The 21,164-nt window shown below is 34.5% G+C and overlaps 1 protein-coding gene across 1 annotated transcript in view; it reads left to right on the top strand.

The window, feature by feature from the left end:
• The window catches only part of EYS (eyes shut homolog), a gene marked incomplete at both ends in the record, with an annotated part of 1,618,725 nt that overhangs the window by 814,369 nt on the left and 783,192 nt on the right, over nucleotides 1-21,164 (top strand). Inside the window, one exon of the mRNA XM_080805925.1 lies at nucleotides 19,233-19,425. Coding sequence (XP_080662051.1) covers nucleotides 19,233-19,425 — 193 coding nt within the window. The remainder of the gene's footprint in view (nucleotides 1-19,232; nucleotides 19,426-21,164) is intronic.

Here is a 21,164-nt window from a genome sequence, read left to right as displayed (position 1 = left end):
TTTTTCTAGGATGTCATATAGTTAGATAATAAAATAGCCATTTTAGATTAGTTTTTTTCATTTCATAATATGCATTTATATTTCTTCCATGCCTTTTAATACCTTAATAGCTCATTTCTTTTTAGTTCTGAATAATATTTCATTAACTGGATGTACCACAATTTATTCTCCTACAAAAGGACATCTTGGTTGCTTCCATGTTTTGGCAATTATAAATAAAGCTGACATATACATCTGTGTGCAGGTTTTAGTGCATTCATAAGTTTTTGATTCATTTCAGTAAACACTGGGGAATGGGCAATTGCTGAGTTGTATGAAAAAGTGTGGCTACTTATGTCAGAAACTGCCACTGTCTTCTAAAATGCTGTACCATTTCCAATTTCCATAAGCAACTAGGTAGCATTTTACAATTTGTTTTCATAGCAATTGCCAAAACTGTAATTCATCAGTTGTTTTGTATCTCTATATTTAATATGTGAACAGACTCTCCCCTCCATCCCTCCTTTTGCTGTCCCTCCTCTTGTCTCCACCCTGTTCTGTTCTCTCCTCTCCAATAAAAAGCTCCATTAGAACAGTAACTATGCACATCTTATTGCCTCTTTTCTCTACATGGATACTGCATAGATTCATTCTAAATAAATATTTATCAAATGAACAAGAACATGGATAAGACTATAAATATTTTGGTGTTTAACAATTTAATAAATTTGCAGTACAGATTAGATCCCATGCCATCCACCATCAAAGATATAAATCTTTTCGATACTAATAAAATGATGTAAAATACCATTTGAGCCATAAGATACCATCAAAGTTAGTTATCATTGGTGAAGCAGTAACTATTTGCCAGACTAAGTATTTTGGATGCATTGCCTCATTTAATGTTTAAAAAATGTTGTGACATAAGAATCATTGTTATCCCTATTTTACAGCTATGGAAATAAAGACATTAAAACATTTATGTATAGCTAGTAGATCAGAAAAGGTTCTATTCTGCATTCCACTCTAGTTCTAGCTGTTCTTACCATGAGCTATTGCTCAAATTTCTCTTGGCAAACACAGTCATACTAAAAAGGATTTAACTCCTATAATTTCTTCAAAAATTCTTTTATATTTTTACCCAAAATTTCTTATTTCACATGGTTTTTACCTTGTAACAAATGGGACTGTGCATTTTACATCTGCCAGTTTAATCTATAAATAATTAAATGCAGACTAGGCAGCAGGAGGAAATATGATAACACACATCTACTGCATTTTTTGTGTGTGTGTGATAAACACCAATCTCTCTGTTTCCCTGCTTTTTTCTGGTATTGCCACTGAAAACAGTAGGATTTTACAGCTTCCCATGTGGCCTAGAAGTCTTCTTTAATTCATAATCAATGCACCTGGTTTAGCTTTTTTTTCCCCTTTAATTAAAAATAAATGAAACTAAGAAAAGAGTCAATCTATAGGGAAGAATAAGACCTGTTGCTTTCCCTCTCCATGCAGCTCAGGGACACAGATGCTCAGCACAGCATATTATGCTTCCTGCACTTGATTTATTTTAGGTGTTGTTGGTATCCTTGTACCATAGTGCTTGATTTTTTTTTTTTTTGGTCTTACCTTATGTAACTGTTTTCATATCATTTGCACTTGCATTTCCCAAGTAAGGGGAGGATTGTATGCATAGTCTCAGAATGTGAAAACCAACTTCAAAGCATGCTAACTATAAGCCTAACCCACTTCAGTCTGAAGGGAGAGAGAACATGTATTGTCCCAGTGTGTTATAGAAAATAGATGGCCTTAGTAGTGTCCAGAAACCATCCTGTTTAATGCTTTAAAATGAGGGTTGCACCTTTGTGTTTTAAAGGATATGCATGAAGAAAAGTATAAAATTACCAGTATTGTGATGAATCATGTGTCACGCACACAACTGTGGCTAGCTGCTTGGCATATAATAGCAGCCCAAAGAGAGATGGACAAATGATATTTATTAACAAATGTATTTTGATAAAGACATGTACAAGATGCTATAGATGTCAAAGGTAGAGAGTCCCACTTGATTAAATTGGTTCAGAAAAGAGTTCCAACAGGAGAGCAAACCTGAACAACAAGTGTGACAAGTATGATTTGGTATAGATTGAAGTTGCCACACAGATAATAGGAATAGAAGGTTGCAAGTTATTTACAAGGAGTGCATGTGGAAGGATATGAAGGTGAAGTATTTTAAAAGACTCTGTTATTACACTTTAGCACTTAGTATATGTATATTATTGGACTTAGATTACTAGAACTATTTGAAATGTGATTTAAGGAGTTGAACAAGAGGAGATAAAACATGAATAGAAACAACTATAACACAGATTAGAAAGATATTACTGGCATAGGTGTAAACAAATAAGAATTATATGGATTCAGAGGATGAAGACATTATTTCCATTGCAGAAATTAGGAAATGAACCATGAAATAAATGTCTTTCCTCATGAACTGTAGTGGAACATTCTGTGACTGGGGAAAGATGTCCTAAACAGTATATGTATTTAGGGTAAGAAACAAAGTTTTAACTTTCTGGTTGCCGGATCTCAAATGATAGCTAGGGAATCCTGGATGTTTACCTTGGTGAACTTATAGTTATCTATTAGTTTCATCAGTTCTTCCTGAAATAGTAAATTAGCCCAGCATATTTGACTTCTGAGATGTCTTGATGGCCCTTTTACTTGTACCTACAGGACTCTGAGTCAGGGGTCAGATTCTAGGAATGGTGATTCACAGGCAGTGGTCTCAGTGTCAGAGAATTTGGAAACAACGAGGATGATATTGGCAGTTAGAATCTCAGAGATACAGTTGTATCAGTCACAATTTTCACTTGTAATGAATATGATAGTTATTAAATGATTCTGATATGAATAGATTCTCAATGTTGTTGTGTTGAACTCAACTAAATGCAATCAAACACACATTATTTTAATTTAAATTAGTGGCATTTCCAACATGAACTGTGCCACAGTCAAGCCTATAATTTAAAATTCAAACTATCTCTGCATTCAAAATCCAATATCTATATGTATTATTAAAAACTCACTAGTACCTCTTTGATTAGAATCAAAATAATGACATGTAATTGAATTTATTCATTGTAGGAAGTTGATAAAATTCCATCCACTTAGAATTTGGAGGTACTCTATCCATATATGCCTTCTATCAAAATATGTTTATTGCTATATAAATTATTTTATTCCTAAAAATTGAATTAGACTTCTATTTTTCTCATTTTTTTAAATGTGAAAACATTATAAAAGTATTCAGAGCAAATTTATTACAAAGAGAATTTTAATCCAATTCATCTATACTCCCCCCCAAATATAATTTATGTTTTTTTTTATGTACAGGTGCATTTACCAGTATAGAAAAAGGGGGGAGAAAGTTTAAATATCTTTATTACAAATATATTAGAAACATGATTTATGTATATTGGTCTGAGTCATTTTTACATATAATTCATATTCAAATATATAGCTTACTTATCAAATTGTACCTTTAATTTAGTAATTAAAATTTACAGATTCTCAAATTAGAAATTACAAACCCATTGAAGGCCACAGGCTTTTTTTGTCACCTGTGAACTTTGGTGGAAACAGTAATGTGAACATCTTGTCCCAAGACTCCAATTCAACATTTCTAATCAATTTGACTAAATCAAAGGTTTTGGGGTCTCTAACTCATGAGAAATACTACTCTCATCTTTTAACCCGACATGAAACAGACTTACACAGACTGATGCCACAAGCTCTCTAAGAGTTTCCTTTACTAGCCTGTGATCTCTAACGCTAAGCTAGACACTTAAGGACTGTTTTTTGCTCTTAAAAAGTTATAGTCTACTGGGAGTGAAGAATATGTCAAACAACAATATGACAGATAATAGCCACAGTTAGGGTCTACACAATATTTCATGAAAGCATAGATGATGTATTTGAAATATATATATAAGGAACATAGAATTTCCAAGAGAATGTTGAGTTGAGTCAAAAAAATTGGGTATCTATTTTCCCCGGTTCAGGATGGGAATATGTGGCAGTAGTGGGATTCAGGAAGGAAAACAATATATGTGAAGTAGTAATTATAGTATATGTGAAAAAAGTGATACGAAATAAAAATATGTTTTAGAAATGGCCAGTGGGTGTGTGCTGGGCTAAATCATTTTTACTTTTTCCTAGGAAAGTAGTAACCCACTGTCAATTTTTTAAGCTAAGCATATTCTAGTAAGACTTTTATTTTAAAAGATGACTCTAGGGACCCTGGGTGGTAAAGTGTCTGCCTTTGGCTGAGGTCATGATCTCAGGGTCCTGGGATGGAGCCCTGCATTGGGCTCCCAGCTGAGTGGGGAGTCTGCTTCTCTCTCCCCCTCTCCCTCTGCCCTTCCCTCCCCCTGCTCATGCTCTCTCTCTTTCAAGTAGATAAATAAAATTTTAAAAAACAATAATAATAAATAAAAGATAACCCTGGCACATATTATGTAGTTAGTAAATATATTTTTGAGGGCTTGCTTCTAAAACAGTGTCCCTCAATCTCTTGCCCCACTATCCTCCTGAACATTTGTTTCTAGTATTAATCTTGACTTTTCCCCTGAGCTGTGCTTTCTCCTTGTCTTTCTTAAATATTCTGATTACCAGATCAGGAAACATGTCTGATTCAGTAGAGTCCACAGGATCTTTATATCTCTTCATTCATTAGTTCCCATAGAAATTGTCCCTAAAGATTGACTTGTATAAAAAAGCAGTGATGATGAACATTTTTCCATGTGTCTGGGAAATTGGAAGGGGAGGTGAACCATGAGAGACTATGGACTCTGAAAAACAACCTGAGGGTTTTGAAGGGGCGGGTGGTGGGAGGGTGGGGGAACCAGGTGGCGGGTATTGGGGACAGCACAGATTGCATGGAGCACTGGGTGTGGTGAAAAAACAATGAATACTGTTACACTGAAAATAAATAAAAAATTTTAATTAAAAAAAAAAAAGCAGTGAACCTGTATTTTCAGAGAAAATTCCACTGATGCAAATACCTTGAAGATAGACAAATTCAATGAGAGGAAATAGAGTTATCTTCCAGGCAAGTAGAGACCTAACTCCAAGAAAATAGAGGCCTCATTATCAGGCATTGCAGAAGTGCTTCTTATCTTACACCATAAAACTTAAATGGGGCTACTGTGTTTCTACTTAGACGAAAATTCCACAAATTAGTGTTCTTCAGACTTCATGTGGCCTCATGGAACTATGGACCCATAGCTTTTGTTCATTGTTTAGGATTCTGTTTTTAATCATGAACCTTATTTGAGAGAAAGAAAAAGAAATGATTTGAACAACTGGCCAACACATTCAAAAAGATTTTGAACAGTTTTCAGCCTCACACTGTAATTATTCCCAGACAGAAATCCTCATTATAATCTTCCTATAGAAATGAATATTTAAAATGTCCACAGAATGATATTGTGGATAAACTAGAATTTAATATAAAAATGACCATATTCCAGAGTTCCGAGAAGGGTACTCAGAACTCATTCTGGATGTATTAGCCTAAACGTGATAGAGAGAGGTGATAATGATGATGAGACACACAGAGAGAGAAAGAAATAGAAAAACATGATGCATCAAGTTCAAGGAATAGGTAGCCTATCCAGCCACATCTTTCACCCAAATGAAGGAAGAAGAGAAATAAGTGCACAATGAAGGAATGGGAATTACTGTTGTTTTGTGAAGTCATCATGCAGGAAGAAAAGAACTCTAGCACTGTATGTTTCTTGAGAGCTTGCCACATTTTTCATAGATGTTTGAGATAGAGAATAAATGCAAGTATCCATTTAGCATTAGTGCCACACTTTGCCTAGGCAGAGGGATGATTCATGTCATCTTTAGAACTACCTATGTGCATCCATTACGATGAGCTCTATACAGAGGACATGCATAGATCAGACTTATTTCTTCATGTCTGACTACTGACCCATCCCCCACAGAACAGTTTAAATGATCATCACTGGAGGGACCCTATCACATTTAGAATACTACATGAGGAGGTTTTATTTTTGGAAGTTGAATGCTTAGGTTACATCCTTCTTAGTTCACAAGGTTCACATGAGTCTGTAAAGTTTTGGTCACATAAACCATCACTAGTCTTCAGGGTTTGGAAATCCAAAGGATATTTCACCAGACTACTATTCCAAAAACCTGATTTCTTATCTGATGAGAGTTTTTCAAGAAGGATGGACTTCTTGTTGTTGTTTTTTTATTATTTTTTAAAAATTTTAATTTCAATAAAAATATACATAACATGTAATTTGCCATCTTTATCATTTTAAGTGTACAGTCATGTTAAGTACATTCACATTGTTGTGCAACCAGTCTCCAGAACTCTTCATCTTGCAAAACTAAAACTCTATACCTATTAAACCACAGCTTCACATTCTCCCCTTCTCCCAGCCTCTGACAACCACCATCCACATTACTTTCTGTTCTGAATTTGACTACTCCAGGTACATCATGTAAGAGGCATCATACAATATTTGTATTTTTGTGGTTTATTTTACTTAGCATAAAGTCTTCGATGGAGTTTCAAGTTCATAGGAAAAGGAAAATGGGGAAGTATCTAGATAAAATGCATTTTCAAAGGCACGTTATTTTTTATTTTTTACTTTTTTCCAACAAGTGTTTACTGACCACCAACCATGTAACTATGTCCCAGACGTGATACTAGCCCTGGATGTTCAGCAGAGAGTGGTCAAATGCATTTTTACTATGCTGCTAAAGACATATAAGTCAAGTTGGTATACAGTCATATAATAAACAATTCTAATTATTGGTATGGACACTACAAATTGATAATATATGGAAAATTCTAGAAAAACTAGAAATGAAATATTTATCTAGTCCAATTGAATAGCATAGAAGTATCTCAATATTACATATTTTATGTCAAAGTATTTTTAACATTTTATCTCTGATCATTAATATAGATTATTTTATTATTTTGTGGGTGAATGATTCTATCTTTGAATATTATTCTCACATTCAGGTTGACACCTTCTTTACCTTTCATCTCTCAATCCAGTTAGATAACCATGTACAGAAATTTGCCAAGTATCCTTTACAGGAGAGCAACACTGAATCAACAACTTGGAACTTTTTTTTTCCCTTTATCTAATCAACAAGTTATGAGAGAAATATACTAACTAGGTGTAAATTATTGGTTATTGGTTTTGTAGCCTGGACAATGATTTGTAACATAATACCCGAGAATTTTATGTAGTAGAATTTATATAATAAAAATTTTATAGAATCAAAAATGATGTAAATGATCCAAAAGTTTTCCAGAAAGGAGAAATTATTTGAAAAGAACTTCAGTTTACTGAAACTTTCCAAATGAAACATGATAGTTCTAATTAGCATAAATCAAAAGTATCACTTTATATGAAACTAGGAAGAGTTTATTGCTTCTTAGAACTGTAATTGATGAGGTAAGACTATACCACATAAGAAATGTATATAAGAATGTATATATGTTTCCTTTATAATTCTATAAGGAACACCATGTCATGAATATAGCATAACAGTCATCTGAACTGTTTCTTCCAATTATCAAAAAGTTATTTCAATTTAAGAAGGTAAATACAATCCTGAGCAAAGTCTCAAAGAGCCTCAAGATACAAGTAGATAAATCTACTATCATGTAGTCTGATAAAATTAGTATTTATAAGCCAGCAAACATCATGGGTATGTGACTTGGGAGTTGCACAAGACCCTGCCATTAGAAGATACCCACCCATATACACACATACTTCCTCTAATATCCTACTGCTGTTGACCTAATAATTAACCATTTTTCAATAAGAGGCTCTATATTTTCATTCTCCACAAATTATGTAGACAGTTTGTTATATAAACAATGAAATATATTAATAATGTATATTTTGATAGTGGGAAAAATTCAAGCTGTCAATTATTTTAGTAAACTTTAAAGAGTAAATTTGGCCTTCCAGTTCTAAGGAAAGTAGATCAAACCACAGAATTAGATTGATATGATGAAACTGATTATTACCACTGAGATTTTTTTTCTATGCTACATTACATACTGATCACTTCAAGTAGAATATAAGAATGAAGTACATTATGTCTTCAAATGTTACTGTCTATAGAAAGATAAATAATAATCCATTGGGTTATAAATTCATTTCAAGAATAAACATTGTTTTGCCTAGATCCTAACACATTGTTAACAATCATTAAATTTAACTGATAGTGATGTTCACTAGGCTAATAAAGTAGAAGAATGTTTTAATTTTATCTAAAACAATCAACTATGCAGTAGAACTGTTCATAGCAAATGTTGAAGATGTAGTAAAGGCAAAAAACATAGCATTGATTATTGAATATGGACTTTGGAGCCTCAAGGCCTACATATGAATCTAGCCTCTGCCAATTTTTGGCACTACAACTGGAGAATTACAGAGAATGGCTATGAGATAATACTAGTTTCCTTTGAATCATAATTTCCTACTTAATTGAAATGATTTCAGGGTAATTCTGCCTCAGGAGATACTCATACCTCCAATTTCCTACTTTATATCCATGTCTGGATCAAGGTTAAAGTATGTTAAAAAAAAAAATATCGATCTGCCTCTGATTCCTAACTGGTCTTCACCAGTGTTCTTCAAATTAATAAGTGGCACCACTATTCACCCCACTGATAGAAACAAAAACTTAGCAATCATCGATTACAATTTTTCCCCACTCCAAACATTAAGTCTATCAGCATATATCATAGGCTCTGTTTTCCAAACATATCCTGAAAATAACCTATAGTTACAATATCTGCCACTTGTACTCTAGGCCAATATATTTCATTTCTTGCCTAGACTGCTGCTGGTTTCCAACTGATACCGCAGCTTCCATTCTTTCCTCTTCTCCAAACTCTCTTAAGAGTCTACCATTTATATAACATTAACTTAATCCTTTCATAATATAAGTCAAACCATATCATTTTTTACTCTAAATATCAAATATTCAATGGCTTCCCATCACCCAAAGAACTAATTCCAAATCCAACAACAAACAAATTAACTCACGTGATCTCATTCCTGCCTATGCCTTTGAACTTACTTCTATTCACTGATGGCCTTCTATTAATATCTTTATTCACACTGCCCACCTTGCTGTTTTTCAAACATATGAGGCATGTTCTTGTCTCAGTGCCTTGTACCACTGTTCTTTGTGCATTGCATGCTCTTTCCTCAGATATTCACATTAATTCAGACCCCTAATCAGAGAAAACTTCCCTGCCCACACCCTCTAAAAGAGTCTCCCCTAATTCACCTTATTATTTATCTCACAAAATTTTGTCTTTAAGCCACTTATTACTAATTGGTATTAATTAATTAATGCTGAAATTATTAATTAAGAATTAATTAATAATAATTAATTAATATTAATAATTAATGCTTAAAATACAAGCTATATAGTAGGAGAAACTTTGCTTATTTTGTTGATTATTTTGTTCCCAGCAATTGCATCACTGACACCTAGTAACTGATCAATAGATAGTTTTCAAGTAAAGACATGGAAGTCTACACAGTGTCCATGGAAAATGGATGGCCTATTCTCATAAAGCTCTGATTCGAAAGATCTTATTTGCATTTTTTCCTCAAATATAGATTCAGAAAAAAATATGTTTTTAAAGTCATGAAGTCTTGTTAAAGTGACTGTCTTCATCTTAGCACATATTACACTTCAATAAACATCAGTAGGCAAGTCATTATGCTATCATAGTAGGTATTCAATACATATTGACAGGTGAATGGTGAGTGAATGAGAGATGTATTGGCAAAATAAGTCAATTAGGGTAACTGTGAAGTTAGGAAAGAAATACACAAAATTCATGTTTACTGAAATAAAACTAAATATTTGGAATGTTTACGTCCTTCAGTGTTATCAAGTAGTATTGGAAAAAGAAATATCCAACTATTTATGAGGTATTTTTCTTGGTTTAATTTTCTTATAACAAACAAAAAATATTATCAGAATTACCAAGTGAAGGAAAGATTGATATACTTATTAGGGAAATGCTGATTGGTAAACAATAACCTCTAACATTATTCTAGATAAAATTTGTTTTCCATTCATATGAGGTCCAAGTGAGTGTTTCTTATTTCAGATATTCTCCTCGAGAGAGATCACTGGATCTGGGCTATTTCCTTTTTGGGGTTCCTCTATCATTAACATGTGTTTTCAGAAGTCACCACATAGAAGAAGCTGGAGGTTCATACATAGCAGACATTTGTGGATTTTTTTTTAAACATACAATGTATAATGTATTATTTGCTTCAGGGGTACAGATCTATGAATCATCAGTCTTACATAATTTACAGCACTCACCATAGCACATACCTTCACCAATGTCCATAACCCAGCCACATTATTGCTAACTTCCCACGCTCCAGCAGCCCTCAGTTTCTTTCCTGAGAGTCTCTTATGGTTTGTCTCCCTTCCCAGTCCCATCTTGTTTCATTATTTTCCCTCCCAAGCCCCCACGACACCCGCTCTGTCTCTCAAATTCCTCATATCAGAGAGATCATACTACAATTTGTTTCTCCGATTGACTTATTTCACTCAGCATAATACCCTCTAGTTCCATACACATCATTGCAAAAGGCAAAATTTTCTTTTTTGATGGTTTCATAGTATTCCAGTGTGTGTGTGTGTGTGTGTGCGCGCGTAGGCTCATGGGTAGCTTATACAGGAGAGCCTATATATATAGGCTCCTAGGGTACCTCTATTTTCAACTTTTTGAGCAACCTCCATGCTGTTTTTCAGAGTGGCTGCACCAGCTTGCATTCCCACCAACGATGTAGGAGTGTTCCCCTTTCTCTGCATCCTCACTAACACCTGTTGTTTCCTGACTTTAGCCATTCTGACTGGTGTGAGGTGGTATCTCACTGTGATTTTGATTTGTATTTCCCTAATGCCAAGTGATGCTGAGTACTTTTTCATGTGTCTGCTGGCCATTTGGATGTCGTCTTTGCAGAAATGTCTGTTCATGTCTTCTACCCATTTCTTGATTGGATTATGTGTTCATTGAGTGTTGAGTTGGTAAGGTCTTTATAGATTGTTGGATATAAGCCTTTATCTGATATGTCATTTGCAAATATCTTCTCCCATTCTGTCAGTTGTCTTTTGGTTTTGTTGACTGTTTCCTTTACGTGCAAAAGCTTTTGATCTTGATGAGGTCCAATAGTTCATTTTTGTCCTTGCTTCCCTTGCCTTTGGTGATGTTTCTTGAAAGAAGTTGCTGCGGCTGAGGTCGAAGAGGTTGCTGCCTGTGTTCTCCTCAAGGATTTTGATGGATTCCTTTCTCACATTGAGGTCTTTCATCCATTTTGAGTCTATTTTTGTGTGTGGTGTAAGGAAATGGTCCAGTTTCATTTTCTGCATGTGACTGTACAATTTTCCCAACACCATTTACTGAAGAGACTGTCTTTTTTCCATTGGACATTCTTTCCTGCTTTGTTGAAGATTAGTTGACCATAGACTTGAGAGTCCATTTCTGGGCTCTCTATTCTTGTGCCAGTATCATACTGTCTTGATGATTACAGCTTTGTAATAGATTTTGAAGTCTGGAATTGTGTTGCCACCAACTTTGGCTTTCTTAACATTCCTAAGGCTATTCAGGGTCTTTTCTGGTTCCATATAAATTTTAGGATTATTTGTTCCATTTCTTTGAAAAAATTGATGTTATTTTGATAGGGATTGCATTAAATATGTAGATTGCTTTAGGTAGCATAAACATTTTTACAATATTTGTTCTTCCAACCCATGAGCATGGAACATTTTTCCATTTCTTTGGTGTCTTCCTCAATTTCTTTCATGAGTACTTTATAGTTTTCTGAGTAAATATTCATTGCCTCTTTCATTAGGTTTATTCCTAGGTATCTTATGGTTTGGGTGCAATTGTTAATGGGATCGACTCCTCAATTTCTCTTTCTTCTGTCTTGCTGTTGGTGTATAAATATGCAACCAATTTCTGTGCATTGATTTTATATTCTGACACTTTACTGAGTCCCTGTATGAATTCTAGCAGTTTTGGAGTGGAGTCTTTTGGGTTTTCCACATGGAGTATCATATCATATCATCTGCAAAGTATAAGAGTTTGACTTCTTTGCTGATTCAGATGCCTTTTATTTCTTTTTGTTGTCTGGTTGCTGATGCTGGTACTCTTAGTACTATGTTTTTTTGTTTGTTTTGTTTTTAATATTTCATTTATGTATTTGAAAGAGATCACAATTAGGCAGAGAGGCAGGCAGGGGGTGGGTAGCAGGCTCCCTGCTGAGTAGAGAGCCTAATGCAGGGCTCAATCCCAGGCCCCTGAGATCAGGACCTGACCCCTAGGCCACCCAGGTGCCCTTGACTTCTAGTACTGTGTTGAATAGCAGTGGTAATAGTGGACATCCCCGCTGTGTTCCTGACCTTCGGGAAAAAGCTCTCAGTTTTTCCCCATTGAGAATGATATTCGCTATGGGTTTGTGATAGATGGCTTTGATGATACTGAGGTATGTATCCTCTATGCCTACACTGTGAAGACTTTTGATCAAGAAAGGATGCTGTACTTTGTCAAATGCTTTTTCAGCACCTATTGAGAGTATCATATGATTCTTGTTCTTTCTTTTATTAATGTATTGTATCACATTGATTGATTTGATGATGTTGAACCAACCTTGGTGCCCAGGAATAAATCCCACTTGGTCATGGTAAATAATCCTTTTAATGTACTGTTGGATCCAATTGGCTAGTATTTTGGTGAGAATTTTTGCATCCATGTTCATCAAGGATGTTGGTCTATAATTCTCCTTGTTGATGGGGTCTTTGTCTTGTTTTGGGATCAAGGTCATGCTGGTCATAAAATGAGTTTGGAAGTTTTCCTTCCATTTCTATTTTTTTGGAACAGTTTCAGGAGAATAGGTATTAATTCTTTAAATGTGTGGTAGAATTCCCCTGGGAAGCTGTCTGGCCCTGGGCTCTTGTTTGTTGGGAAATTTTTGATGAATGCTTCAATCTCCTTACTAGTTATGGTTCTGTTCAGGTTTTCTATTTCTTCCTGGCTCAGTTTTGGTAGTTTATATGTCTCTAGGAATGCATCCATTTCTTCCAGATTATCAAATTTGCTGGCATAGAGTTGCTCGTAATATGTTCTTATAATTGTTTGTATTTCTTTGGTGTTGGTTGTGATCTCTTCTCTTTCATTCTTGATTTTATCAATTTGGGTCCTTTTTCTTTTGTTTTTGATAATTCTGGCCAGGGGTTCATCAATCTTATTAATTCTTTCAATGAACCAGCTCCTAGTTTTGTTGATTTGTTCTGTTTGGGTTTTTTTGGTTTCTATTTCATTGATTTCTGCTCTGATCTTTATGATTTCTCTTCTCCTGCTGGGTTTAGGCTTTATTTGATGTTCTTTCTCCAGTTCCTTTAGGTGAAGGGTTAGGTTGTATACTTGAGACTTTTCTTGTTTCTTGAGAAGGGCTTATGTCACTGTATACTTTATTCTCAGGACCGCCTTTTGTGTCCCAAAGATTTTGAAGAGTTGTGTTTTGGTTTGCATTTGTTTCCATGAATTTTTTCAATTCTTCTTTAATTTCCTGGTTGACCCATTCATTCTTTAGTAAGATTCTCTTTAACCTCCATGTATTTGAGTTCTTTCCAACTTTCCTCTTGTGATTGAGTTCGAGTTTCAAAGCATTGTGGTCTGAAAATATCCAGGGAATAATCCCAATCTTTTGATACTGGTTAAGACCTGATTTGAGACCCAAGATGTAATCTATTCTGGAGAATGTTCCATGTGCACTAGAGAAGAATGTGTATTCTGTTGCTTTGGGATGGAATGTCCTGAATATATCTGGGATGTCCATCTGGTCCAGTGTGTCATTTAAAGCCTTTATTACCTTGCTAATCTTTTGCTTAGATGATCTGTCCATTTCAGCAAAGGGGGTGTTAAAGTCCCCTACTATTATTGTATTATTGTCAATGTGTTTCTTTTATTTTGTTATTAGTTGGTTTATATAATTGGCTGCTCCCATGTTAGGGGCAGAGATATTTAAAATTGTTAGATCTTCGTGTTGGACAGACCCTTTAAGTATGATATAATGTCCTTCCTCATCTCTTATTATACTCTTTGCCTTCAAATCTAATTTATCTAAGGATTGCCACCTCAGCTTTCTTTGGATGTCCATTAGCATGCCAAATTGTTTTCCACCCCCTCACTTTATATCTGGAGGTGTCTCTGGGTCTAAAATGAGTTTCTTATAGACAGAGTATTGATGTGTTTTGTTTTTTTTATCCATTCTGATACCCTGTGTCTTTTGATTGGGACATTTATCCCATTTACATTCAGGGTAACTATTGAGAGATATGAATTTAGTGCCATTGTATTGCCTGTAAGGTGACTGTTACTGTATATTGTCTCTGTTCCTTTCTGATCTGTTACTTTTATGTTCTCTCTTTGCTTAGAAGACCGCTGTCAATATTTCCTGTATGGCTGATTTGGTGTTTGCAAATTCTTTTAATTTTTGTTTATCCTGGAAGTATTTTATCTCTCCTATTTTCTATCATAGCCTAGCTGGATATAGTATTCTTGGTTGCATATTTTTCTCGTTTAGTGCTCTGAATATGTCACGCAAGTCCTTTCTGGCCTGCAAAGTCTCTGTGGATAGGTCTTTTGCCAATCTAATTATTCTACTATTGTATGTTACGGACTTCTTGTCCTGAGCTGCTTTAAGGATTTTCTCTTTGTCACTAAGACTTGTAAGTTTTACTATTAGAAGAACCTATTCTTGTTGATTTTGAGGGGGGTTCTCTGTGCCTCCTGGATTTTGATGCTTTTTCCCTTCACCAAATTAGTGAAATTCTCTGCTACAATTTGCTGCAATATACCTTTGCCCCCTCTCTCTTTCTTCTTCTTCTGGAATACCAATTATTCTAATATTGTTTTGTCTTATGGTGTCACTTATCTCTCAAACTCACCCTTCGTGATCCAGTAGTTGTATATCTCTCTTTTCCTTAGCTTCTTTATTGTCCATCATTTGGTCTTCTGTATCACTAATTCTCTCTTTTGCCTCATTTATCCTAGCAGTAAGAGCCTCCATTTTTTATTGTACCTCATTAACAACTTTTTTTTATTTCAGCTAGGTTAGATTTTAGTTCTTTTATTTGTCCAGAAAAGGATTCTCCAGTGTTTTCCATGCTTTCTTCATGCTCAGTGAGCACCTTGATAATTGTCATTCTGAACTCTAGTTCTGACATCTTACTAATGTCCATATTGATTAGATCCCTGTCTATCAGTACTGCCTCTTGTTCTTTATTTTGAGGTGAGTTTTTCCACCTTGTCATTTTATCCAGATAAAAATAGATGATTGAGAGAACAAAATACTAAAAGAGTAGCAATGACCCCAGGAAAATATACACTAACCAAATCAGAAGAGACCTGAATTGGGGGGGAGAAGAAAAAGAAAAAAAAAAGAAATATATATATATATATATATATATATATATGCACCCATATATATACTGGTGAGTAGAACAGAGTGACACACTTGATTTAGGGTATATTTTGGTCTATTAGAAGAAACTGCCTCCCAAAATTTTAAAGAAAGAAAAACATATATATGAAAGAAAAACATATATACATGAAAGAAAAGAAAGTAAGAAAAGAAAGAAAGAAAAACATATATATAGATAGATAGATAGATAGATAGATAGATATATCTTCATAATGCTTACCCATATATGTGGGTAAGCATTATGAAGGGATGGAATATGACTGTAAAGATGAAAATTTAAAAAGATTCTTAAAAAGGAATTGATAAGATAAGAAGTTGTTTGGAAAATAAAAAGAGGAAGGAATGTGATCAGGCTGAAGACTAGAACAAAGCCATGTGCTAGATTTAGGGTACATTTTGATCTATTTGAAGTAACTGTAACCCAAAATTTTAAAGAAAGAAAAACCTATATGTACACAAGATATAAGTTTAAATACAATGAAGGGATAGAATATAACTATAACAATGAAAATTTTAAAAGATTTTTAAAAAGGTATTGATAAGATAGTTAAAAAATGTTAGAATAAGAAAGAGGAAAAATTTTAAAAATAGAATAAGAAAAAAATAAAATTTAAAAAATTTAACTTTGAAAGACTAAAGAATTAGGGTGGGGGGAGCCATAAATTCTATGTGCTGAATTCCTGTAGCTCTGAAGTTTTGCAGTTCTCATTAATTGGCGAACTTGGTCTTGGCTGGATGTTCTTGTTGATCTTCTTCAGTAGGGCCTGTTATATGATTCTCAAATTGTTTTTTCCTGTGCCAGAATTGCACTGCCCTTGCCAGGGGCCAGGTTAAGTAATCTGCTTGGTTTTGCTCTCAGTAGCTTTTGTTCCCTGATCACTTTCTGTACAGCTTTGAAGGAGGAGAATGAAGCTGGTGGCCTCCCAATCTCCTGCCTGAGAGGAGCAGAGAGCTCAGGGTCCCACTCCTCAATGTGCCCTCAGAGAAAAGTAATCAATCCCTCCCATCTACCTGGTCTCTGGCTGCACTCCGTGCTCACCTGGCCTGTGACTGAGAATTTCTGTCTCTGGCACTCAGCCCCATTTGGTTTCCAAACCCAGCAGATTCCTGCAGTGCACTCCCATGTCACTCCTCCCAGAGGAGGAAGGAGGGGGTCTCCTGATCTGCCACTTGTGGGGTCCCTGATCAAAGAGGAGTTTCCCGACTGTACCTTGCATTATAGTTTAAGGTAACCTGAGCTGAGAGCCCACTCCTCAGCTCCATCTCTGCAGCCAGCTTCCTGCCTCCTATACTTGGGAGCTCTGCCACACTCAGACAACCCTGGTCTTTTTGTAATCCCATGAGTCCTGAGACCACACTGTCTCAGCAAGGGCTCCACACCCTGCTTAGCCTTTGGAGCAACATCCTTCAGTGGAGCAGACTTCTAAAAGTTCCAATTGTGTGCTCCACTGCTCTACCATTCCATTTCATTCCATACCATTCCATTGAGCTTGCTGGGAGCTGACCATGCCCCCCATCCCCCCACAGTCTATCTTCCTGTATATCACCTCAGATTCACTTCTCTGCAGGTCCTACCTTACAGAATGTGATCTCTTTTCTGTTCCTAGAATTGCTGCTCTTCTTCTCTTTGATCTCCTGTTGAGTTTGTAGTTGTTCAGAATGGTTTGATAACTATCTAGCTGAACTCCTGGGACCCGATGATATTTAGGTCTCCTCCTTCTCTGCCATCTTGCTCCTCCCCTTGACTCCTGTGGATTAATCTGAAAGTGGCACACTTTGTGACCATTCACATCTCATTGCTTAGAAGTAAATCACATAGTCACACATAGAGTGGCTAAGGCACGTAGTCCAAGAGGAAGAAGAGGAAGAGGAAGAAGAAATAGGTTTAGTGAACATGTAATAAGCTTTACCATGCAGTTTGGGATTTAACTAAGGAAAATACAGAAGTTTCTCTAGGATAAATTGACAATATTAGAGAACATACCAGAATCATAGAGACAAATGTTAGCAGTGCCAATGTAAAGTTGTCTAAAAATAGATAGTTTAGTCAATGCATATCAAGTATTCTAGATCATTCTTATGGAGTTTCTTAGCTTTACATCATTAAGCATTTGAATCACTATTTTACATGTTCTGATCTAATGTATGTTAAGGAAATCTGTGATTCTTGTATAGCTATGCTGACATGAAAAAAAACTTGTTGATTGTGGAGCATTTGAGGATCCTTAACCCTGTGGTGGTGATTTCTCAAAGTAGTTAATAATGGCTTCTAGTAGGAAAATGTTGACCATGCAAATATTTGTGAGATGTATAAAGCTATGTTTTTACCATAAACTACTACATTGGTGTTCTGATATCTATTCTAGTTTGTGTGCATTTTCACCAATCTGTGAATTCTTTCCAAGGCTTGCTGCTTACCCTTGTGTGGAGAAAAGGACAAACTTCTTTGTCCTTAATATGTGACATAATAAAATATATCTTTTCTTGCTGTTTCTTTTATTGCTTTTCCTTCACTTTTTACTCATTTCTATATGTTAGGTTTTTAAAGTGGTTATATAACATCAAGAATCCTCTGACCTTATAAATAATTTCAGGTGTGAGTTAAAAGTGAATATATAATTTATAACTAAATATCCAAAGCAAAATTTACATTTTGTGCAAATTAGATACAATCTTAGACAAATACTAACACAGTGAAGTAAGACACTATGTCCTTAGTGTTAGGAAATAGGCATGCATAATCATTTTTAAATAATACCTGAATTGTATTTTCTTTAAGTTCAAAATCTACAAATAGTATAACTAAGTTTTAATTCTACATTTAAAGGAGACTCCCTGATACATTTGCACTTACTTATGTATGTATCAGAATTCCCTAGGAGCTAAAAACAATTTCTTCATGTAGACATTATCTTATAAGTATATGGCAGAAATAGGCTATCCACATAAAACAAATCATACAAGGATCATTGCTCTGTAAGCCAATACAAATTAAAATGATTCAAACATCACAAGAAAATGTTTTCAAATTATCTGTTGCATACACTGCATCTTATATTAGCTTCCAACTAAATATGACAATTAGAGCAGAAAAGTTTATGATTTGTAATGAAGCTTTTAGATCCATATTGACTACCATACATACAAATTTTTCATTGGAAAAAAATCCTAGAAGGAAATGTGAAGTAGTATATTGGCTTAAAATTTAAAGAATTAAGAATAAATTTACACATTCCATTGAGCATATCCAATTTGAAGGATTAAATTAATTTTTAAATACAGATAAAATTTACTGTAGAGATTTTATTTTCAAGCAAAATGATATGAGCTATCTAATATAACTGAAAATACCTTAAAACCGGGGTGCCTGTGTAGATCAGTTAAGCATCTGCCTTTGACTCAGGTCATGATCCCAGGGTCCTGGGATCAAGCCCCACATCAAGCCCCATGTTGAGCCCCAGATCTGGCTCTCTGCTCAGCAGGGAGCCTGCTTCTCCTTCTCCCTCTGCCACTCCCCCAGCTTGTGCTGTCAATCTCTCTCTCTTTCTGTCAAATAAATAAAATCTTTAAAAAAATAAATACCTCAAAACTATCTTAAGAAGTTCTCTCTCAGGGACAAACAAAACCTGTGAGCTTAATTATGGTAATTATCATTTGCAGACCTGCTCCACGGGGCTCTTTTGTGGTGATGGAATAGGGAGCATTACCCGTTTACCTCCCATCTCTCAAAGAACTGATGTCATTTCTACACAAACATATACAGTACCTGCTTCTGACACTTCAGCCAGTGGCTTTCCATCAGCAAGGGCTACAAGACTATGGACCATAATGGCTACTTACCCAGCTGACCCAGGTAAGTAGATGAAAGTAAAATATGGAGAAGTTTGAATTTGATATAGTTGTGGATAGAAACATATTTTCTGACTTTTTCAAATCTTTCTTTTTCTGTGATACATGACTTTTCAGGGGTATAAAATTGTTTTAGGATTCTTGTTGGTTATGTTTCAGGTTTTCAGTTTTGGTTTAATAATACTGATGTTCTTTACTAATAAATGCTCTCTCTGAAACAGTGCAAATGTTCATTAATATCTTTATTATGATATGTGAATCTTGGTAGGTAACTGACCCTTAGTCCCAGCTTATTTTAACTATCAGTAAAATTTATTTTTAAAGAGTTTGACTACTTACTTTATTGTATTTTTTTAACATTGTGTGAATTATTATATGTAAATTTATATCCCTATCAATTTATTGGAAAAAAATTTTAATCTAGGTTTATTTCCTATTTTGAAGTATTTTGACATGTTGAATATGTTTCAATATGTCTTATTTAATTTACTAAATCAAATGATGACATATTGCAAATAGTACACTGTATGCTAAATTCCTAATTTACTCTTTATATAGTCAGTGTCACTAAGGAAAATAAGAATGAGAATTATAGCAATTAACAAGGTATTCTTGTTAAAAATATTTTTGAGGGCCATTGGATATCATAAGCAGAAAGGTAGTCTGCCCTACTCTTTGTCTTCATAATTTCTGTTATCAAATATAAAGAATATTGTCACTATTTAGAAAGTAAAATGATACTTCTAATATTTCTAAACCAATATGTTATGTATTCATTGATTCTATAAATGGCAGAGTTGCAATTTTTCATGCTTTATTATTCAAAGGAGTCATTTGGTTTGGAATATGTTAGTTCTTCTTATCTCCCTGTGAATGTTCACTCCTTGTATGTGTAAATATAAAATATAAATATATAGATATAAAATAAAGAGAATATATATTACTTTTCTTTATAATTGGAGTATAATTGATATGCAAATCATATTATTTTCAGGTGCATATCATTGTGATTTGATATTTTTACACATTATGAAGCAATCCCATGACAAATCTAGTTATCATCTGTCATCATACAAAGTTGCTATAATATTATTGACTGCATTGCCTACATTGTATATTATATCCCCATGACTCCTTCCTCCGGTAACCAAGTTTATTCGCTATATCTATGAATATGTTTCTGTTTTATATGTTCATTTGTTTTTGGATTCCACATGTAAATAAAATCATACATTTGTCTTTGTCTGACTTATTTCACTGAATATAATACCCTCTAGGTTCATCTATGTTTTCACAAATTCCAAGATTTCATTTTTTTTATGGCTGAGTAATATACCTTTGTATATTATATCACATCTTCTTTATCCATCCATCAGTGGACATTTAGATTGCATCCATAATTTGGCTATTGCATATAATGCTTCAGTGTACATAGAAGTGTATATATCTCATTGAATTGGTGTTTTCACTTTTTCCAGATAAAGATCCAGAAGTGGAATTGCTGGGCTGTATGATATTTTATTTTTAACTTTTTAAGAAATTCTATATTGTGTTCCATAATGGCTGCACCAATTTACATTCTCACCAACAGTGTACAAAATTTCCTTTTCCTACACACCCTCACTGACACTTGTTATTTGTTGCCTTTTTGATAACAATCTGACAGATGTAAGGTGATATCTCATTATAGTTTTGATTTGCATTTCTGTGGTGATTAGTGATATTAAGTATTTTTTCATGTAC

Source organism: Martes martes, assembly GCF_963455335.1.
Source record: "Martes martes genome assembly, chromosome: 6".
Lineage (NCBI taxonomy): Eukaryota > Metazoa > Chordata > Mammalia > Carnivora > Mustelidae > Martes > Martes martes.
The sequence above is the reverse complement of the archived record's forward strand: the minus strand, read 5'-3'. Positions and strand labels throughout refer to the sequence as shown.